The sequence below is a fragment of the Trichophyton verrucosum genome, assembly GCF_000151505.1.
Source record: "Trichophyton verrucosum HKI 0517 chromosome Unknown contig00296_1.f1.exp, whole genome shotgun sequence".
In the NCBI taxonomy this organism is placed as follows: domain Eukaryota; kingdom Fungi; phylum Ascomycota; class Eurotiomycetes; order Onygenales; family Arthrodermataceae; genus Trichophyton; species Trichophyton verrucosum.
In genome coordinates, this window is record NW_003315453.1 from 12991 (window position 1) to 34468 (window position 21478).

Below are 21478 nucleotides of genomic sequence, written 5' to 3' on the forward strand. Positions count from 1 at the left end.
CTATGAAATAGTTCAATTAATTATTTCCATACCCCTACCTGGAAAATCAATAGATTTCTGATATGCTGGTACGCCTCGATAAAATATAGGCCAGAGTAAGCCACTAGTCACGGAGCATATATGGGGCCGGGCCCATAAATTGAGGATTACAGATAACTAGTAACTTATATCAACTGTTGGATCAAACCACACGAGCACGCTGCAAGACTGGCTTCGCCTCTTCAGATCTCCACCAGCTCTTTCCATCTTCCCCCGGAAAGGAGTATTTTTCCATGCTATGTGCCTTCATCTGCACACTATACCCAGGCTCCATGGGGGTAACGTAATACCCGTTCCGCACCCGAGCCGGATATTCGAAATGCTCATGTAAGTGGTCCACATACTCCAGCACACTCTTCTTCCCCGTCATCACCACATAGTCGATCGTACTCAAATGCTGGGTGTACTCCGGCAGGCCTACGCCTCCTGAATGGGGCACGACAGGGACACCAAATTTACGAGCCAGTAGTAGGATGGCTAGACATTCGTTGACGCCGCCAACTCGGCATGCATCCGGCTGGACGACTGACAGAGCGCCTGACTGGAGGAATTGTTTAAACATCACACGATTTTGGCACATTTCTCCGGTTGCGACTCCAATGGCGCCGTGAGGCGTGTCTTGAAGGGCTTCACGGATGGCTGCATGGCCTAGAATGTCGTCTGGAGAAGTGGGCTCTTCGATAAACCACGGCTTGAACTGTGCAAGTTCTTTCATATGAGAGATGGCCTCGGGAACTGACCACACCTAAACGCACAGTTAATAACTCTGGAATGATGACTATCAATCTGGCTTGACCATATACTTCTGAGTCGTAGGACTGTTGCTTTGTATAAATGTGTAGTTCGCTTATTTAGGCGAAAGGTCATCCGTATAGGGCAAATGGTCTTGACAAGAAAGATGACAAAAAATGGGTTGACATACCTGATTGGCATCGATCATCAGAACATTTCCCTTGTCGTATCCAATGGCATCCCGAGCGATCGCCAATCGCCGTTTATCCATGTCCAGGTCTCCGCCAACTTTCAGTTTGAAATAACGGTACCCATCCTGGACACTCTTCTCAAGCAGGCTCTTCACCTTCTCCTCATTGTAGCCGAGCCAGCCAGCACTGGTCGTATATGCCGGAACTGCTTGGTTACTTTCCGCCTCCTCAATTCTCTGCCTCTTGCCAGGCTCCACCTCCCGGAGTAACTTGATGGCTTCCTCAGGTGTAAGGGCGTCAGTAATGTATCTAAAGTCAATGCATGTCACCACTTCTTCGGGCGTCATGTCCGCGACAACTCTCCAGACAGGCTTGTTGAGGGTCTTTGCCCATAGATCCCACAGAGCGTTGACGATGGCTCCGAGCGCAAGGTGGATGACGCCCTTTTCAGGGCCGATCCATCTTAGCTGGCTGTCAGACACCAGATAGCGCCATGTCTTGCCCCAATCAGCGGTTAGAGATTCGAGCTCTTTTCCAACCAGTAGTGTTGCCAGCGCATCAATGGCCGTGCAAACAATCTCATTACCTCGGCCGATGGTAAAAGTCTTTACGGGCGATATTCTCTAGTCAGCCTGCAGGAGCGGAACATGAAAAAAAAGGCAAAAAAGCAAAGGGTAGACCCGACGGTTTGGGTGAGCGATCAAAGCTGAGAGGCAATGACAAGTCAAGGCGCATTATTTTGCTGTACAGGACAAGGTGGCCACATACATACCATGCCATGACCTGTGTGGGTCGAGTCAGTCTGTAGCACGCAGTAGGCGGCCGAGTAGTCAGTAGCTGCATTCATAGCATCAGAGCCAGTGTTGTCCAGCGATGTCTAAGAGTAATTCCCAATGGTCAGGCGCAAGTCATTAGCGAAGGAACACTATAGGACAAGGCCATAAGGCACGGAGTAGATACGGAGTATTCCGTCGTGAGTAAAGGGAGATCCTCTCCCGGCCCCCAGAAAGTAAGCAACAAGTAAAAGGCATAGTAACATACAGGGAAGCGCACATCGTGCGAAGTGAAGCCCGTGATCTTCATGCTGGCCGTCTTGTCTCGAAAACTGCGTATGCGGCTGTGGGATTTGCTGTTGATGCACTCCGTTTGAACTACTGCAAGATCCCTCTGGGTGATCGAAGATTTGGCTCTTTTTTTGCGCTTGATGCTATCTCAGATGTGGAAAATGGTGCGGCAGAGATGCGACCTGTCACCTTTTCTGGTTTCTCGGCCCGCTCGTAAGTTCGTTATATAAGTAAGCGGGCGCTAAACGGTGGAGAGATGGCCGGTGGCTTCTGGGTCCTTGCGCTGCCCAGGGAAGCCAAAGCAAGGCCTAAGGCAAAGCCTAGCAAGGGCCTGCAGAGGCGGGGAGGAGGGGAAAAGCCCGGGAAAAGGCCCGGCAAGAGCAAGGCCGGTTAAAGCCAGTGAAATGGTCTCTAGTTCAAAGGCTCGGGCTCGGTAGAGGCAAGGTAAATCAGTTAAAGCCTAGGTAAAGGTTAGTGAACGGATGCCTCTAATTAAAGAAACAGAAACATTGGCCCCATAGACATACTTATATATAGACATCCCTTCAGCTGTTGGCCCCCTTTTCATAGCAGCATTGCTTTATAAATGTCTCAACGCGGCATTTTCCCTGGTTCCTTGGTCTTGCCGTGGCCGCGTTGCATCCTTGAAGCAGCCGTGTTGCATGCGTCTGCATCTAGTACCAGTACCAGCACCCATGTTGAGGTCAGGATCGTATGCTGTCAAATTAACTGAGAAAAGCGTAAAAGCACTCGCCCGACGGCCGTCTGCAGCACGACGTAATATGCTCAATAATTCGTACCGATGGCCATCCATTGGCTGCGGTGGCTGCTCCCGATGCAGGCCATCTCCAGGACGCCAGACGGTGGAGCTTTGACTGGGAACGAGGCGAGACTCTTCCAAGCAGTTAAGTTAACAGCGAAGCCACTCTGATATGCATGCTGGCAGGCCAAGTTTTTTTCGTGCATGCAAGCCCTGCAAGGCCAGCAAGCCGGGAAGTGAAGCGAATATATCGGGGTGTCAAAGGATGAAAGTTGAAAAAGACTTCGCGATGTATTTTTGATGGCCCGGTACATTGCCTAATAGGGCAATCATTTGCATATCAACGATTTCCGAAGCGCTACGCTCCTATTGGCCAGTTAATTGTTTTTTGTTCAGTCTTATTGGCCAATCAACAACCACTAGTGGTGGCTCATTACTAAAAATAGGGTCATAATTAAGGATGATTAGTCATATCACATCTTAAGTTGACTTCCTAAGCATTTAAGGGGCATTAAGGGGCTGTGAAATCATTGTTAGTTAACAGTGAAAGTGCTCGCAGCTCCACAGAAACAAGAGCCTTATTTTGGAAGGACGTTTTAAGAATGGCCTCTGGTCGGTTAATCGATGTGTAAACCGAACCATGAGGTAGATGCTGGTCCTTTCTCCCTGGAAGAATAACCCTTGAATAGGCGACGAAGATCCCAGGTAGAGCATGGGGTTCCTGAACAAGTCCATGGTGGAAGGATCAACCGCCAGCAGCAGGTTGCATCCTAGATAAACCTGGGTGTACTCTGTACAATAATATAGGGGTGACTATATACCCCTGAAGGTCCACTGTGACTGCTGCAGGGACGAGACCCGAATAGTTAATGCTCTAAGGCTGTACTCCGTATATAGTATCTAAGAAGTTCGTTCGTATTGGGATTGCTGAAGGCCAGGCGCCCATGAACAGGGCCAACAGACGGACAGAGGAAGTAAGTCAGACAAAGAGACTATACTTCCATCCATGAATATTTTTGCAAAGGAAATTCATGGTTAACGCCCGGAGGGGTCTCTTGCATCCACTTTCATGTTATTGTACGTAGTAATCTCCGGCTACAACGCGGTCAGGGCGCTAATGTATTTCTTCTCAGGGGAGACTGGCCCTAGGGGTAACTCGCTCAAGCTGGCTCTGTCCTAGCTACTAGTCTCGCGATAGATAGTTCGTCACCCAAACATGACCATCTTCTGCCTCAAAAAGCGAGCCAATCTCTTGGAGACGGAACTGTGAACGCGCCGCCACGTTATGAGCCGAGTTGAGATAAGACCTTTATATTTTCTTAGAGGGCAAGGCCGGTCCCTGTGGTTCCCGCCTTGTAAGGACCTTAGGCGGAGCCCCTAGCTTTAATACCTAAAATGAACGGAACGCTGACGCTATTATTGCCTCTTCAGGAGCTCTTTGGACGGGTATGGCCGAATGTGATATGGTATTCGGAGCCGCCTCGCCTGCCAATATTTTTTTGGGGTCGTTTCAGGGGAATCGATTGCATCACGACGAAACCTGCGTAGAGAAAGATCTTGGCACATATTTTGTCTTATTGATTTCGTGCCACAGGATGCGCTGGAGCAATGGAGATGACGCGTTGAGTCGGTAGCTCGAGCATGAAGGTCCGGAGAACGGAACATGGCTGCATCAAGCAGAAGATCCGTCCCAAATACTCCGTACCAGGAACGAGCTTGTCAGAGCATCAAATGGCCACAAGTGGTGCAAGAGATACTAACATCACCAAAAAAAAAAAAAAAAAAAAAAAAAAAAGGAAGGCTAAAGCCTTGCTTTTCTCGTGTATAACTGCGATGTTATGGCGAATTATTAATATGGCGTGGGTTAAGTCCTTTCCTTTCAGGATAATTTGATACTAAGGCCTGGGAAAACAAATAAATAGATATAGATTAGCTAATACGAAAGAGTGGAGCCATATTAAGGTTTAAGTGAAGGTCCAAGCGGAGAGTCCCGTCTATAATGAGACACGCTAGCGGAGGCGCTAACCCCGATCGGGAACGCTTTACGAAGCGCCTCGACCGGGGAATTTGGTCGAAGTCGAGGGTACGGAGTAACCTGCATCCAAGTTGAACCCATGCATATACGCCAGGCTCCGTTCCCTGAGCTACTACCTGTTCAGGTGACGGGGTGGGGGGTGGAAGATGCATGCCAACGGGCAAGCAGCCGCTGTGCTGCTCGGTCGAACAATTGGGCGACCTCCTTAAATACCAGGCATGGTCTATGCTGGGAGGTCATTTTTCTTCACCCTTATTCCAGCCCCCATGACATTTGTCTTCTTTCTGCAGTTAATAGCGATTGTGTTGTCTTTTGATTCTTTGTTTTATTTTGTTTTCTCCTTGAAGCATGGGTTCCTGCATAAGCCGTCAGCTACCTGAGGATCAGGAGCGCCGAAGACCCCGACTATTAACCAAGTGGAAGCAACGCCGGGCACTGAAGAAAGCTGAACGGCATTTCAGAAGGGCTAGCCCGACGTTTGAAGAGACGAAGGAGATCGATACCCTGCGTGCAACAGAGTACACACCCTTGAAGGACCATGTGTATCTAGACTATACTGGCGCAGGCTTGTACGGTGAGAAGCAGCTCCGAACACACTTCGACCTGCTTCGGTCCAGCATCTACAGCGACTCCAGCTCGACTTCGAACGCAGCTGCAATCCAGCGAATCAGAGAACACGTCCTTTCATTCTTCCGCGCCTCTCCGGACGAGTATGAGCTCATCTTCACAGCCAACGCATCCCATGCTCTCAAGCTGGTAGGAGAATCCTACCCATTTACGCCGCAAGGCGAACTGCTCCTCTTGTGGGACAACCACAATTCTGTTCAGGGACTTCGGGAATTTGCCCGTGGCAAGGGAACACCCATCACCCATGTACCTGTTATGCCACCGAACCTGAATATAGATGAGGCGTTCCTAAAAAAGTCGATCTGCACCAGCTCCGATAGCCATCGACTCTTTGCATATCCTGCCCAATCAAATTTCAGCGGTGTCCAGCATTCGTTGAAATGGATTGAAGAAGCCCAAGCTCATGGATGGGATGTTGTCCTAGACGCTGCCAGCTTTGTTCCGGCGAATCGTCTAGACTTGTCCCAATGGCATCCCGATTTTGTCCCAATTTCGTTTTACAAGATGTTTGGGTATCCCTCTGGTATCGGCTGTCTGATAGCTCGCAAACAAACGTTGGCGAAACTCCAGCGCCCATGGGTATCAAGTGGAAAAGTCCCTACCATGACCATGACTTTGCTTGATAGCACCGACAGCTCCAACGGGGGCCAGAATCCGGTTGCGGCTCGGAAGTGGCACGAAGTATTCGAAGATGGTAGTGTCGATTTCTTCGGTCTTCCCGCCGTCGAGATCGGGCTTAACCATCTATCCAGCATCGGCATGGAGACTATCAGTAGCCGTGTCAAGTTGCTCGCCGGCTGGCTCATCGATCGCCTCCTCGAACTCCGCCATTCTAACGGCCAACGCGTCGTTATCGTATACGGACCCCAGAACACCGTCAACCGCGGCGGAACTATAACCCTGAACTTCTTCGATCCTACTGGCCGCGTCATAGATGAGCGTGTTGTGGACAAACGCGCTCTCCCTATTAATCTTTCTCTCCGCACAGGATGCTTCTGCAACCCCGGCGCCAGTGAAGCTGCATTCTACCTCACTGAAGAAGCTCTGCTCAACGCATTCAACCAAGAAGCAGCAGCGAAGGAGCAAGAGGGCAACCCGAAGACCTTTGACGAATTCCTGCTTGACATGGGTATGAAAACCGGTGGAGGCATTCGTATCTCCCTGGGCCTAATGACCAATTTTGCGGACTGTTTCCGATTCCTTCAATTCGCACACGGATTTATCGATAATATACCGACTGAGACGGACCTCAAACCACGGCCACATTGCTAGTCGATGGTTTTCTTTTGACGACCAATAATGGTTAATGATTGGAGGATATGTGATAATGACTTTTGGAAAAATTTGGGTATTGTTTCAAAACGGCGTTTGTGAAGTAAACGGTTGATGACTGCATAGGACACGAATCACGAAGCATTTGAGCATTCATTGATTTATATGTCTATTCTCTTCAGCTTATTTCTGGATTGACTTGTCAAATGTGATTAATATAGTGATGTTGTTGTAAGGTTGTAAAGTTTGCATGGTTAAATTTATTTTTATCTTATCTGATCCGCAAGCTAATCGAGCTCACCAATTGTTTCGTAATTCTTGCAGTGGAAGTTATATGCCTTTAGCCAAAACCAATAAAGCAAACAAAGAACAGAAAAAATTGTCAGTAGTTTCATTTCTAGTTTACAGATATCTCCGAGAGGAGAAACAACATATACTAAGAACTAGCCTGAGAGGCCTCTCTTTTCGCTCTCGGAGAAGAACACAATCATACGCCACAGCTTCTTCACCAGAACCTCCGCCTCTTCATCAAGTGCCTAGTTGAATAAATACGTTAGCAGGTCTGATAGAGACAATAAATAACAAGGATATGGAAAACTTACCCCTTCAAGCTGCTCCACGAGATCCTGAGGGTTACCTCGCTTCCGGATATGCTCCTCCACAACATCAACCAGCATCTGTTCCTGGACACCGAGATACTCCATGATCTTCTTCTCAACGAAAGGTTTGAGCTGGTCGCTAAGGACTGCCTCGTCCACAAACTCCCACTTAACATCCCACTGCCAGAGACCTTCTTTATCTGAAGGGATCTCGGCTGCGAGTTGCCTGGCAGCCTGAGCACGTTCTTCATCAGTGAGTCCTGCAGTTTCGGCAATAGAATCGAATTTGATATCTGTCAGGGGGCGTCTGGCAGTTGCAGAGGAATCTTCTTCGTCTTCAAGCAGACCCTCAACTTCAGCAACGGTCCTTCGTTGAGCTTTCTGAGCAGCGGCTCCAAGGGCCAACTTGAATCGCTGAGGCTCCTTGCGCGGCTGGGTGCGAGATTCCATCTCCTGAGCTTGGCGGGCGAGGAAGTCTTCTGCCATACCGCGAGCTTGTTCTTGTTGCTGGGCTTCTTTAGCCTTTTCTCGCTCCTCGGCCGCTCTGTCGGCTTCGTCCATGGCGGCCTCCCGATTTCGGAATGTAGCACGCTTGCGAATCCACACTCCACGGTCAGCATAGTATTCTTCTACCTTCCGGCTTGCTTCCGTATCATCATTCCACTCCCGTAACCGTTTTGCCATAGCTCGCTTCTCTTCTTCCGCACGCTGTCCTTCTTCCCGCTCTCGATTCTTTTCTCTCTCCACAGCAGCTGTCCTGCTTCGTTCGCGGTTTAGCCACCGTCTTTCCTGATCTAAGGCTTGTTTCTCCAGTTCTGCATTTCGCTTCTCCTGGTGCCTTCTTTCTACCTCAGAATCGCTTGCATCAGTATCGTCCTCTTCCGGAATAATCTCCGTTTCATTGTTGACAAACGATACACCCTTTTGGTAGTCCTTTGGGATTTGGTGTCCATATCCCTTTGGTCCAGATGGGGCATTTGGTACACTTCTATCACGGGGCCCAAGTGGGATCCCATTAGCGCCGCCAGCAGGGCCAGACGTTGAACGCGACGGAGACGACAGTCTGTTCGAACGCGAATGGCCAGCATTCCTAGCTCGCTCTAGAGACTCGATCTCCTCTTCTCGCTTCAGTCGCTCGAGATCCCGACGGTTGCTCCTTTCACGGAACGCCGCAATCTCCTTTGCAACAGTTTCTCTCATTTCAGCAGGGATATCTGAAAGCTCATCCTCCACAGTGATCGGAATGGTAATCACTTCAGCAGAAGTACCATCAGCCTGCTTTTCTCCATCGCCCATCGCCGTATCACCATCCTTATCCACCCCCTCCCCTTTGGCTTGAGCGGAAGGGTTGGTAAGTTCTGCTAAAACAGCCGCAAGATTCTTTCTCGCAGTTTCGAGACGTGAATGTACTGCTTCCGGTTCTTGGGTATTGTTGGATTCATACTGCTCAAGGTATTTAAGGGAGCTATCATCGACAACAACCTACAAACTTGTTAGTACTATAAAGAAAAATAATAATAGGATATATAAGCTTACCATTAGTTTACTCATTTCAACTTCTTCATCATCCTTTTCACCGTCAGACGGCCGCTGTTTGTTGACAGGAACTTCGATATCCCTTAGCACCTCGACAGCAGTATTAAGACTTTCTGGGTCCTCGTACTCTGCAAAACCAAACTTGCAAGGCTTATTGTCCGCATCAGTTGCCCGAATCCAGCGCCTGAGGTTACCCGCCGATCGCAGAATGCGTTCAACGCCTTCGTCACCACCTGTGCCTTCAGTTATACCACTAACAAAAATTGTGCGTACAATTTCATCCTTTGTCGGCGGTTGCAGCTGCATGATCGCTTCGCGTATATTCTGACGCTGCGATTCTATTGAAGCTGCGTGGTGCTGGCCTCCCCTGCGCCCTCCCACATCTCCACCCCGCTCACGACCAATTTCATGCGGAGTCGTCGATTTAGGAGGGCCTGAAGTCCCTAGGCGAATTACAGGCGCGGAGAAATTGATATTTGGCATGTTCGCGGGAGGCTGGAAGTTTGGTGGAAAGCCGCCGGGCCGGCCTGGCTGTTGGGCGTTGTGCTGCTGCATTCCCGGTGGTGCACCGGTCCCTGGAGGTGCCATACCCGGAGGTGCCAATCCTGGCGGACCTTTTCAACGATAAGAAACCACGGGTTAGCTATACAATGTGCAAATTACGCGGTCAAAGGGGACTAAGGAGGACAGGCGAAGCTCACCACCAAGGCCTGGGGGCGCGCCAGGATAGCTCCCAAAATCTGGCGGTTGGCCATATGGCCCTGTAGCTATAGACAAACGGTTAGCATTCGAAACAAGTAAGTAAATTGGCCAGTCCTCCTTACCTTGGTATGGATTATACATCCTGCTTCTCTTACACACGTCCTATCCTGGTAAAAGCAAAGAAACGGTAGAGGACCAGCGCTGTAAACGGGTTCAAAGGGCGGTCGGTGCGTATGCTTAGCACGGCCAAGCAGTCATCTCTGGGAATATCCTCTGTGTTGTCTCACTTCACGTCCGCTGCCACTTTTCTTGCATTTCTTCTTGAGCGCTTTTGATGCTTTGGATGCTTTTGATGGAGGTTTTTAGTCGCAGCGGGTGGCCCGTGCTTGATGTCACGTGCCGTCGTTCTTATTTTTACTTTGACTTTTATTTTGACGAACGAAATCGACGACGACAACAATGACAACAACGACAACAACGACGATGCAAATGAAGACGAGGCCGATAAGTGAGGGTTAAGATGGAGCTTGGTAGATGAAACCTATGTTGTGGATGTATGCCACAAGGGCTGCATTATAGAAGGACTATGTTGATGTTTATGAGAAAAGAGAGGCTACCCGAGTACAACGCCATCATTGTGATACCCTGCTGTCGTCCACATACTTAGCCTCAAGTGATCCACACGGTTTAATATTGAGCTGTTAGAACGTGTGAATGCGAAAGAGTGTTTTTCGGTTAGGAAGCAGGTATACTTCAAGACCTTTCAAATCCCAGTTTTTGGATTCCTTAATCTTACCTGGGTTAACCATGCTTGATATTCAGTCAAAAGCATGAACTGCGATAGTCATAGTTACAAACGTCGAGAAAGGTAGTTCTTTGAATTGACAACTCCCAGTCATGCGAGAAATAGACTACCGAGACAGAAACGGTCAGCAGGCTATCTTCGAACAGGCAGTAAGCTTGTTTCTGATATCTACCGGGAACTAATATGACTATTATAATCTTTGGAACGTTCCGGTGTGATAACTCATGTATTGAATTCATTCGAGTCATTATAAGAGCTATTCTAGACGTGCTGCTCGTTCTCTATCCCTGGAAATGTTCCCTGCTACGTCGCAGTTGCAGTTGTATCACCAACGCAATCATATCTATAGGTCCCTTAGACTTGAATGTGCTAAGCACCGATACCTCGTGATTCTAGAAGGTGTACGGAAGTCCGGCCAATTCATTGCTGGGAAACTTCCAACTTTCCTGGAACCGGTGTTGATGAACGGTTTGATTCATGCGCATGTATTCAGAACGACGCATCTTGTTCATATTACTTCGATAACTTTATGGACAAGAGAGAGACCTTGCGATCCGGGAATACTAGAAAGGAGGTCAGGATGATCAACCTTATCGGGGCCATCTTCCGCCTGATATACAATAGAAGGCAGGTCAAGACCAAAGGCGTGAAACCATGTGGTCCTTCCTGCATCGAAACAAGGTAAGTACCCGTGCAGATCCGGATCTTTCCCCAGTTTGATTCGATGGGTCGACCTGGATATACTTGGACCGGGCCGTACAATTTGGCAATGATAGTCAAGAAGCGGCAGATCCTGTCATGCGAGACAGAGTCATTCACTACCTCGAGTTAGCTAGCCTTCGAGCCGTTATTCGAGGGTTGTATATAATGTGATTGTCTGCGCCGGAGCTCAAGAGAACTGCCGTGCAAAATCTCTTCATTAAAAAAGAAGAAGAAGAAGAAGAAGAAGAAGAAGCAGAATCTCGCGACGCACATTCAAGGCGTTTCTCCTTGGTCAAGGCACAAACATGCTCGCCTCAATCAAGTCTGCCATGACAGGAGCCGCTAATCTGGTGTCTGGGCAAGCGGAAAACACGAAAAGAGCCCGTGTGAGAGTAGTGAACAATACCACCAGGCCTATCGTTGCCATCTCGGTGATTCACAAGTGCAGCAGCAATGGCCACAAGAGCCATCAAGAATGGGCGATGGTGCAGCCGGGCAAAGCATCCGTGCCTGAAATGGAAGTCGAATACCCAGCTGGTTCTGGCTCCAGTTCCGATGCTGGCGGTGACAGCTCGTGGCTTGCCGTCTGGTACAGCGAGGACCTGCAGGCGCTCTGGCACTGCGAACCAAGCGAGTCGGGGTTTCCGGTCGATATGCTAGACAAGCAGTCTCGAGAGGAGATCCAGAGGGTTGAAGAAGCCCTCGCTACAGGCAGCGAGCCAGGTTCTAAAGGCGCACAGCTAGCTACTGCGCTGGCAAGGTCAACGACGGATCGAGCATTTAATTCGAACAGCCTAGAGGGATTAGTGCGTCATCAGTTGCGGGACGAGGATGCAAACGAGGTGACTGAGTTGGTTATCAATGCCAATGAGACGATGACTTTTAAATCCAAGTCTGGCACCACAGAGGCCAAGGTTAACTCTCAGCCAGCTGCCGCATAGCCCATTAACTAGTTAATCATTTGACGAGGGCTCCGGCACAGAGATGATTGATGTGTTGGGCTTGAAGCTGTGAGTTACTTTCTTGTCCAGAGTTGCTGCTAAGTTGAATACTCTTTTTTTGTTTCGGGCAGTGCAAGCGACCTGTAATTGAGCCACGACTGTTCAGGTAGCTTAAGTTAAATTAGCTTGATGAATAACCTGTTCGTATTGGATGCTTATATTGCCCCTTTTTTTGAGCTTCGTTTGTTGCTGGCCAGTTGCAGTTGAAAGGCTGACTGGATGGCTTGAGCCTGGGCCTGGTCAAGGATACATACAGCTAGCTTGGTGATGGCTGGGCAGACGGTGAACTCGACGGGCGTGGTCTTCGTGTCAGCCTCGCATCGTTCCGTCCGGTGTGTTCATTCGTAGTTAGTATTATTGATGAAGGAATTAGGCTGTCTACTAAAAAAGCCCTTTTCAAGGGGCGGCTTCTTGTACGATGAAGAAAGGAACGGTGAGCAGGAGATGCCTCTGTTCGATCAAACGTGCATTTTTTCGGCTGCCGCCAATCTCGGGTGTTAACCGACAAATTATCTGGGGGACGGACGGGCTGCTAACTAGTATGGGTACGGGGAAGAATGAATGGACGGTAGGAAAAAACTATTTATATCTTCTCGTGGCTGCGGCTTAGAGCCCACCAGGGAGCCTGAAGGGTAAAAAGGGGTAAACAAGCACATTGACATATGGACTAGACCTCGTTTCCAGCTGCGACGGTACTGGTTACGGAGACGAATGGCTGAACCTAAGCAATTTGTTCATGGACGTGAACAGCTCGTCTGCCTTTTGCCTGGTTTCAGCCGCCCAAGCCCATAGAGGAAAGGTGAGACGTATAAGAGGGAGCTCAAGGCCCGCCTGGGGGACTTATATATCTCTTCCCCATCTCAGAATCAGTCATTCGTTTGTTCCAAGCCAGCAAGCAGGAAAAGTATCAGCACATACCTTCTTTATACCCTCTAATATCTTCTTAATCCGTTAATTCCGATCTTCGTCAAGATGCGCACTGGTATCTTTGCTCTTGCTGCCCTCCTCGTGAGCGGCGTCATGGCCGATGATGGAGAATGGCGCAAGGTTGAGCCCCATACCATGAAGGCTCTCCGTGAGCTCCGTGCCCGTCAGAGCGGTGGCTCTTCGTTCATCCCTGGCACCACCCAGGGCCACGGCAAGAACTGTGTCGACGCCTTTGGAGCTGGATACGAGCTCTGTGCCGACAGCAAGGTCTGCTACAACCCAACTGAGGGTGATCTCTGCTGCTCCGAAGGCTGTATGTCCATGAATTCGAGCCCTTCATTCTGATATCAAACGCCTGCTGACCATCTGATAGACCCCTGCCCAAATGGAAGCTTCTGCTTGACCAAGGGATACTGCTGCCCCAACATGAGTCATTAACTCTCGTGGTATATATATATATATATCAGTAGACAGGCTGCTAACTGCTTTCCAGGGACTTGACCCCAAGGAGTGTGCCAAACAGCACAACGTCGAGCTCCCTCCAACCTATGGCAACGGCAACACCAAGCCCTCTGGCGCCCCCTATCCCACCGGAAGCACTCCTCCCACCGGCGGCTCTCACTCTACCGGCGCTCCTAAGCCCACTGGAACTCTCCCAACTCGCACTGGCACTCTTCCCACTGGCACTCACACCGGCCCAACTGCCACCAGCCCACCAATCTACACTGGTGCTGCCACCCACAACGCCGTCCAGGGAGCTGCCGCCGCCATTGTCGCTCTCGGCCTCGTCCAGAATTTCTTGTAAAGAACCTTCTCGATCGTTCCCTGACCTTCTCTCACATCTCTATCTGCTAAACGAAACGTAATGGACGGTGGTTGTCGCAGGGGGGTATCTCGTATCTGGCGGGCAAAGATGTAGTAGCTAGCTTTTGTGTCGATATGTAATCTAATGCTGACTTCTTTGGTTTCATCTCGTCCCTCGACTCGTCTTCTTCCTCTTCTAGGCGTCTTCCACCGTCTTCCAGGCCGTCTTTTGTCTTCTTCATCGTCTGTCGCCGCCGGCCCCGGGTCTGGACAGGCTGGGCAGCTCGCAGGCTGAATAATCCAAGGATTTTAGTTGCTTGCTCGTGGCACCGCCGGCCCGGGATACCTGATCAAGCGCCATCCGGGACAGAGGAACATGCAGGACCCGGTCAGAGCCAGCAGCAGGCCGGTTGTTGCGGGTGTCTCTTTGTCACATAGTTATTATATATATATATAGCTGGTGACCTTGGTCGTGGGCTTGTCGACGCGGGAGGTTTTTAGTTACTAAGTGCAGTTGCTGCCCCTCAGCTTGACATCATCATCACCACCTCGAACTCGACATTGAGAGCAGAGCAGAGGACACAGGCCGAGGACGACGAGACCAGACGAAAAAGACGAGGCACAGGATACAGTCGAGATGCCATTCGCACAAGCAAGCAGCCTGGAGGCCTGGAAGGCCCTGGAGCAGCACCATACCACCGCCGGGCGCCACATCCGGCTCAACGAGGAGTTCCAGAAGGACTCGCAGCGCTTCGAGAAGCTGTCTCGCACCTTTTACAATGAAGCAGACAAGTCTGAGACGCTGTTCGACTTCTCCAAGAACCTTGTCACGGACGAGACGGTCTCACTGCTCGTCAACCTGGCGCGGGAGGCCGGCGTCGAGGAGCTGCGCGAGCAGATGTTCAAGGGCGAGCCCATCAACTTCACCGAGAACCGGGCCGTCTACCACGTTGCCCTGCGCAATGTGAGCAACCAGCCGATGCAAGTCGGCGGGAAGAGCGTCGTCGAGGACGTCAATTCGGTGCTGGAGCACATGAAGCAGTTCTCTGAGCAGGTCCGTAGTGGTGAGTGGAAGGGCTACACCGGAAAGAAGATCAAGACCATCATCAACATCGGAATTGGCGGGTCAGACCTGTAAGTCTTCTGTTGGGGTCGGGTAAATACTTACTGGTTGGATGCATGCTAATTGATGCTGTAGTGGCCCTGTTATGGTGACGGAGGCGCTGAAGGCGTATGCTGACCGTAGCTTCGATATCCACTTCGTCTCCAACATCGATGGCACTCACATCGTCGAAGCTCTGCGTAACTCAGACCCAGAGACGACTCTCTTCCTCATTGCCTCCAAGACGTTCACCACTGCCGAGACGACTACCAATGCCAACACGGCCAAGGACTGGTTCCTCAAGACCGCCAAAGACGAGGCTCACATCGCCAAACACTTTGTTGCCCTCTCTACCAACGAGCAGGAAGTCACCAAGTTCGGTATCGACAAGAAGAACATGTTCGGCTTTGAGTCCTGGGTCGGTGGCCGCTATTCTGTCTGGTCTGCTATCGGCCTCTCCGTCGCCCTGTACATCGGCTTCGATAACTTCCACCAGTTCCTCGCCGGTGCTCATGCCATGGACAAGCACTTCCGCGAGACTCCCCTGGAACAGAACATCCCTGTCCTCGGCGGCCTGCTGAGCGTCTGGTACAGCAACTTCTTTGGCGCTCAGACTCACCTGGTCTCCCCCTTTGACCAGTACCTACACCGCTTCCCGGACTATCTCCAGCAGCTTTCCATGGAAAGTAACGGTAAGGCTGTTACCCGCAACGGTGAGCATACCAAATATACCACTGGTGCCATTCTCTTCGGTGAGCCAGCCACCAATGCCCAGCACAGCTTCTACCAGCTGCTGCACCAGGGCACCAAGCTCATCCCCACTGACTTCATCCTCGCGGCTGAATCCCATAACCCCGTTGAGGGAGGCAAACACCAGCGTATGCTTGCATCCAACTTCCTCGCCCAGGCAGAGGCTCTCATGGTCGGCAAGTCTCCTGAACAAGTCAAGGCCGAGGGTGCCCCTGATGAGCTGATTGCACACAAGACCTTCCTGGGCAACCGCCCTACCACCTCCATCCTGGCCCAGAAGATCACCCCGGCTACTCTGGGTGCCTTGATCGCATACTATGAGCATGTCACCTTCACCGAGGGTGCCGTCTGGAACATTAACTCCTTCGACCAGTGGGGAGTTGAGCTCGGAAAGGTCCTTGCTAAGAAGATCCAGAAGGAACTCGAGACCTCTGGTGCTGGAGGCGACCATGACGGCTCAACCAGTGGCCTCATTGCTGCCTTCAAGAAGAAGGCATCCCTTTTGTAAGTAAGGGATAACCACAAATGACTTTGTTTCTCGTAGCTAGATGATGATGACTTTGCTGCTTATGCATTTAATAACTATGAAAATTTGTATTGATTCCCGGCGGTCTCTAGGCCATCCTTGAGCATTCTATCCTGGTAAATTTAATTCCCAATCATAATCCGTACTGCAGTATCTTCCGTAGATCTTGTTCGTCTCGTTGCCGCAGCAGTAGATTGTATAGATTTGCCCCTGAACACCGCCAAGTCTGATAACACTGTGTGCTTAAGAAAATGAACCCCAGAAAAGAAACATCTACCGCTCTACCGTCCGGACGCCCGCAAGGGAGGATTATTGCATTAACATGACTTTTCTCAAGCGGATACTGATATCCAGCCCGCTCTACTTGGTACTTTTCTCCTGTCTTTGCGCCGTCGTGAGCGCATCCCGGTTAACACACCTGGACAATCCCGCAAAACCAGCATACAAATACGGCGATAACCTCCCCATCAGCTGCCTGAACAGAACAATGTAAGCTGGCCCCCTTTCGGTTTTGCTTGTTTTATGGAATCGTATTTAACTATGAAATCAACCAAACAGTGACGATGGCCAACACGTACGAAATACAACCAATTCCTACCATCCAGCAGCGATCACCGATTAACCAACCAACAGGTCACCGATGTAGCTGGAAAGCTCCAATTTATACCCTTCCCCGAATGCAATGAGACCGGCTTGCCTCTTGCGTTTCACTATGGCGTCTCCGAAACAATAACCTGCACCATCGACTCGCTCTCCGATTCCCTCTACCACCTGCTAGAATACTACGTCCACTCCGATGTTCCTCTCGCATGCCGCATACCTACCGCCCCCCTAGACGGGTCCAGCACCAAATTCAGCTCGAGAAAAGATGACATCAAGGAGAAGGACAAGCATAAGAAGAAGAAGAATAAGAACAAAAGCAAGGATAAAGACGAAGACGAAGCAGAGAGCGGGGATGAGCTTTCTTCGACGCCGTTTACGCCCATAACCTTCGCGGTGCAAGGGACACTCCAGTACAGCCATTTGCACATGTGGACGGATATGAATGTTCTCTTCCACCGATCTACAAGCGTACAGTCAAAGGGCGCAAAGCCTTCCAAACACCACATAAACGGCCAGGTTGTAGCTGGATCGGCATATTCGTTCCCACTGGCAGCTAAACGGGATAAGGAAGGGAAGCTTGACAAGACGATAAGCGTGCCCCTGGACCCCTGGGCGGCGGGGAAAGGGAGCAAGATTGTTCGTGGGGAGCCAGTCACCTTCACATTTAGGGTCGGATGGGTGGATGAGAGTGACGTCTCCTTCCTCTCGGCACAACCTCGTGGAAGTTGGGGTGCATTCGGAATGATGATATGGCGGGCCAGCATGTTTGTTATGGCCGGCGTGGCTGGAGGTATTCTTGCTATATGGTGGGATCGAACACTTGGATCAAGACGAAAGGGAAGCCGATGGGACGGAGATGGGTTGTTAGGCAGCATACCCGGTTCATCAAGGGGGTTCTTTGGATCACGACGTGCTGGTACGGCGTCCAGCAGCACTTCGAGTATAGGTGGTTATGGAGGTTACGGGCTTAGCAGTGCTGGAAGTCATGGTTACAATGGCTTCTCTAGCGGGAAAAGAGACTGATCTCCATGATGTCAAGGCATCTTGTCCCTTTTTTTGAATGGGTGTTGATAAAAATAGATTTTGACACGTTTCTAGGAGGAATCTTTGATACAGTAAATGTACATGATAAAATGAAATTAAAAGGCATTTTCAACCTTCATAATGCTAGTTATACATTGGACTTCACACGCCCATAGCCAAAGAATCCACAACCAACAGCCAAAGATTGGGGTCACACTACCATCCCTGCCTCTTCAACTCCATGCATCTAGCAACCTGAACCTTGAACGACTTCTTAAACAATTCTCTCCACAGTTTCGACTTTCTGGCCTTCCGCTTCCTGCCCCGACGAAGATGGAACCTTTGAGCGTTTTGGTCGGACCTGATCTTATTTCTCGAAACCACACCCTCCAACATAGAAAAAGCAGTCGTGGCATCAATGCCTCTCGACGGGTCAACTGCAATCGTACGGCCTAGTTTCGGGCCCAGTTTTAATTCAGGGTATTTCGGAACAGCACGTCCTCCCTCGTTTGAGCTGTTTGCAACCGAGTCTCGAACAGCTCGCGTCACCCGCCCAACGTCTGAATTTTGAAATAGGTTGCGGAATCCAGCTGTGACGTTTGAGCTACTGGGCGGATTCGACGAGCCCACTCGCTCATATACGTCGTCTAGAAGGTTGCTAATCGAGTCCACATCAAAGTTGTTCTGGCTGGGTGAAGGTGTCTTTTGCTGTCTTTGCTGCTGCTGGGAGTCTGCCGGGGCATCTTTCCGTCTATCCGAGAGTGGCTGGGATGTAGATATGGTTCGTACCGGCTGGCAGAGAGGTTGTGATATGTATGCTGGGCGAGAGAAGTGTTGGCGGACGAGGCGGGAGGTGTGCTTCGAAACCAGGCCATTGGCCATCCGTCGGACGTCCATCACGACTGGCACAGCTCAATGACCATCCGATGCCCCGTATCAGCGTAAAACGAGCGTCGTGGCAGGTTATATCGTCTCTTTCTGCTGTTTTCTTGTCGCTGCTTCGTCGTCCCTTTTTTAGGTAAGGTTGAAAAAACGTCCATCGAAAATGCCATCGGAGAAACTTCGGCCTTTTATTTTTTCCGTTTTCTCTCACGTGACGTCCATCAAGGTTTTATCGATAAGGAAGTTTCGACGTCGCGAGTTGAATTAAAAGAAATAAAAAAACATTTGACGATCAGCAACGACGACGACGACGACGACGACAACGAAGAGCAGACGAAAAGAAGGCTAGAAGTAGTCTAGAAGAAGAGACTGTTCTGTGTTGATAGCAGGAGAGCAGTGTGCGATACCGCCAGAGTCATGTCGTCCATCACCATCGCGAGCCTGCCTAGGATGGCCCGGGAGACGCTCTCTGCGATCATCCAAACACCCGCAGCGGCCAGCAATCTTGCTATCATAGATGTCCGAGATTCTGGTTCGTCTGTTCATCCCCTCATATCCCTCCGTGCGACGTCTAACTAGGCTGTAATGTCGTCGATATAGACCATGTTGGCGGCAACATCGTCACTTCGCAATGGGTCCCCAGTTCCTCCTTTGATGTTCATGTCCCAGAGCTTATCCGGACTCTCAAGGACAAGGAAAAAGTCGTCTTTCACTGTGCTCTGAGCCAGCAGCGCGGCCCATCAGCTGCTCTAAAATACGCGAGAGAACGAGCTAGAGTGCTCGGTGAGGATGAAAGCGCCAAACAGACCATCTTTGTTCTTGATGGGGGCTTCGTCAAGTGGCAGGAGGTCTTCGGCAACGACCCGAAACTCACTAATGACTACGTCAAAGATATCTGGGACGACTACTGATTATAACCTTTACGATGATGGCCTTTTTCTTGCCAATTGCTTTGCGTATGATTAGCGCGTGGTAGACTAGTCTTGACTAGACTCTATTGACGGTAGCGAGGCAGTCGGCGTTCTTACACTTTATACATAGATCTTGCTATCAGCATGCGACTCACGATTACAGAACATCCAGAAACAAAAAGATCAAAGATTCTAGGTGTATATATACATGTAGAAGTATTTATTTGGTGGAATTACATCCGAACTTCACCACCAAAACCTACCGGCCGTCTCTTGCCCCCGCTCTCTGGAACAATAGCCATGGCCTTGTAGATCCTGCCCATCCCTCCGCCCCCACGCTCAACGAGACGCTGCCAGGAGCTTTCTATCTGCTTGCGCTTCTCCTCATCTTTCACATTGCGAAGAAGCTGGGCCGCCCTTTCTGCAATACCCAATGAGCGTAGAAAGCTCCCCTGCTCATTAGGGCCGTATACTTCAACACCAGGACTAGCATCGAGAGCAGACTCAGCAAGGCCAGTGAAATCCACATCAGCGCTAAGGTCGACTTCTCCAGGGGTTGCGAAGGGCGACACGACCTGGTGGTTCTTGATTCCGCGCAGAGAATTAACGGGGATGGTAGACGATGGGCCATAATCAAGTATCAGCGCTGCGCCAGCTGGGGTGCGGGTCGGTGAAGGGTTTTTATCAGTTGGATTGGGTCCTCCTATCAGCCGGGCTATTTCTTGGGCGTAGGTATGACTTTCCGGGCTGATCTCAATTGTTGATCCACGAGTCGACTTAAGGGCCTTGTACCGAGACGACATTTCTGGCATGACGAGCGATGCCGGAGTAGGAGACTTTGCGAGTGCTAGTCGGAACTCAAGCTTCTTGTCGTTCTTGACGCTACTGTCGTCGCCATCGGGCTCGCGTTCTGCCTCGGGGTTTGTAGCAACAACCAGCTCTCTCCATTGTGTTCCATTCAGGGGTAGCGAAGGTTGTCGAAGTTCAGCCGGTCCAGTCGGTGTATTGATTGTTTCTGGAGGAGGGGAGTGAACAGCTTGGAATGCATGGATCGGAAGGGCATCGAAGAACTCGTGAGCAATGATGAATGGTGCCTTATCCTCGGCTGGTATCATTGTTAGTTTGTAGTTATTAGGGGTTCAGACAAGGATGGAAGTACACACTCTGAGGCAATATGCGTATATGCTCTGTCCAGTAAACCGGTACTCCTAGGTGAATGCTAGTGCTCTTATAGCCAATATCACACTCTTCCATCGGTGCATCTCCGCAGAGTGCCTTCTTTTGGATTTCTCGCAACGTTGGACTGGCCTCTATCATGTATACTCCCTCAACACTCGAAGCAAACCCTTTAAAGTTCCTAACCGACTGATACGTATCCCCCATCAGTTGCAATATTCCATGCTCATTAAGTAAAGAGAGACTTACTCGTAATATATCCGCCATCAATGTTCCCTTGCCTGGCCCAAATTCCATCAATTGGACTCCACTGCTGCGTCGTCCCTGAGACAGCCATTCCGTTACTATCCATATTCCTAGCAGCTCGCCAAACATTTGAGATATCTCCGGTGACGTAACAAAGTCTCCCTCCTTGCCGAAGACATCACTGCCAGGTGTTCCACGGGACGTATAGTAACCACCTTCATCGGAAGTAAGGCACTGACGCATGAAGGCCGCAATCGAAATCGGTCCCGTAGTCTACGTCAAGAAAGAATTAGCAAACCAGCATTCAAATCCAACTTATAAACAGTATTCAAGGAGTAGCACGGGAAGAACCAACATTGATTGCATCCGTGATTCTCTTTGCCAGGGGAGTCGACCATTCCCGCTGCGAAGCCGGCTTCAACGTGGATAGACACCGCCGGCCGTTTGGCACTGCCAGCCGCGC

General features: G+C 50.3%; 10 protein-coding genes across 10 annotated transcripts; 6 read left to right on the forward strand and 4 right to left on the reverse strand.

The window, feature by feature from the left end:
* Nucleotides 1-181: 181 nt before the first annotated feature.
* Nucleotides 182-2045, reverse strand: TRV_03587 (uncharacterized protein; the record flags this gene model as incomplete). Its single annotated transcript, XM_003022219.1, has 4 exons — nucleotides 182-784; nucleotides 962-1567; nucleotides 1735-1839; nucleotides 2004-2045. 4 exons carry the CDS (start codon nucleotides 2043-2045, stop codon nucleotides 182-184), a joined length of 1356 nt encoding a protein of 451 aa, XP_003022265.1.
* A 3124-nt stretch (nucleotides 2046-5169) lies between these two features.
* On the forward strand, nucleotides 5170-6720 carry TRV_03588 (uncharacterized protein; the record flags this gene model as incomplete). The annotated part of the gene is made up of 1 exon (XM_003022220.1): nucleotides 5170-6720. The coding sequence occupies one exon, from the start codon at nucleotides 5170-5172 to the stop codon at nucleotides 6718-6720; it is 1551 nt and encodes a 516-aa protein (XP_003022266.1).
* A 443-nt stretch (nucleotides 6721-7163) lies between these two features.
* TRV_03589 (uncharacterized protein) lies at nucleotides 7164-9161 on the reverse strand (the record flags this gene model as incomplete). The annotated part of the gene is made up of 3 exons (XM_003022221.1): nucleotides 7164-7256; nucleotides 7323-8801; nucleotides 8856-9161. The coding sequence occupies 3 exons, from the start codon at nucleotides 9159-9161 to the stop codon at nucleotides 7164-7166; spliced, it is 1878 nt and encodes a 625-aa protein (XP_003022267.1).
* Nucleotides 9162-11369: 2208 nt separating this feature from the next.
* TRV_03590 (uncharacterized protein) lies at nucleotides 11370-12005 on the forward strand (the record flags this gene model as incomplete). The annotated part of the gene is made up of 1 exon (XM_003022222.1): nucleotides 11370-12005. One exon carries the CDS (start codon nucleotides 11370-11372, stop codon nucleotides 12003-12005), a length of 636 nt encoding a protein of 211 aa, XP_003022268.1.
* Nucleotides 12006-13037: 1032 nt separating this feature from the next.
* On the forward strand, nucleotides 13038-13797 carry TRV_03591 (uncharacterized protein; the record flags this gene model as incomplete). Its single annotated transcript, XM_003022223.1, has 2 exons — nucleotides 13038-13305; nucleotides 13463-13797. The coding sequence occupies 2 exons, from the start codon at nucleotides 13038-13040 to the stop codon at nucleotides 13795-13797; spliced, it is 603 nt and encodes a 200-aa protein (XP_003022269.1).
* A 636-nt stretch (nucleotides 13798-14433) lies between these two features.
* TRV_03592 (uncharacterized protein) lies at nucleotides 14434-16156 on the forward strand (the record flags this gene model as incomplete). Its single annotated transcript, XM_003022224.1, has 2 exons — nucleotides 14434-14930; nucleotides 14995-16156. The coding sequence occupies 2 exons, from the start codon at nucleotides 14434-14436 to the stop codon at nucleotides 16154-16156; spliced, it is 1659 nt and encodes a 552-aa protein (XP_003022270.1).
* A 340-nt stretch (nucleotides 16157-16496) lies between these two features.
* Nucleotides 16497-17800, forward strand: TRV_03593 (uncharacterized protein; the record flags this gene model as incomplete). The annotated part of the gene is made up of 2 exons (XM_003022225.1): nucleotides 16497-16663; nucleotides 16780-17800. The coding sequence occupies 2 exons, from the start codon at nucleotides 16497-16499 to the stop codon at nucleotides 17798-17800; spliced, it is 1188 nt and encodes a 395-aa protein (XP_003022271.1).
* A 216-nt stretch (nucleotides 17801-18016) lies between these two features.
* TRV_03594 (uncharacterized protein) lies at nucleotides 18017-18697 on the reverse strand (the record flags this gene model as incomplete). Its single annotated transcript, XM_003022226.1, has 1 exon — nucleotides 18017-18697. One exon carries the CDS (start codon nucleotides 18695-18697, stop codon nucleotides 18017-18019), a length of 681 nt encoding a protein of 226 aa, XP_003022272.1.
* Nucleotides 18698-19132: 435 nt separating this feature from the next.
* Nucleotides 19133-19593, forward strand: TRV_03595 (uncharacterized protein; the record flags this gene model as incomplete). Its single annotated transcript, XM_003022227.1, has 2 exons — nucleotides 19133-19214; nucleotides 19283-19593. The coding sequence occupies 2 exons, from the start codon at nucleotides 19133-19135 to the stop codon at nucleotides 19591-19593; spliced, it is 393 nt and encodes a 130-aa protein (XP_003022273.1).
* A 233-nt stretch (nucleotides 19594-19826) lies between these two features.
* On the reverse strand, nucleotides 19827-21258 carry TRV_03596 (uncharacterized protein; the record flags this gene model as incomplete). Its single annotated transcript, XM_003022228.1, has 2 exons — nucleotides 19827-20698; nucleotides 20757-21258. The coding sequence occupies 2 exons, from the start codon at nucleotides 21256-21258 to the stop codon at nucleotides 19827-19829; spliced, it is 1374 nt and encodes a 457-aa protein (XP_003022274.1).
* Between the last annotated feature and the right edge of the window lie 220 nt (nucleotides 21259-21478).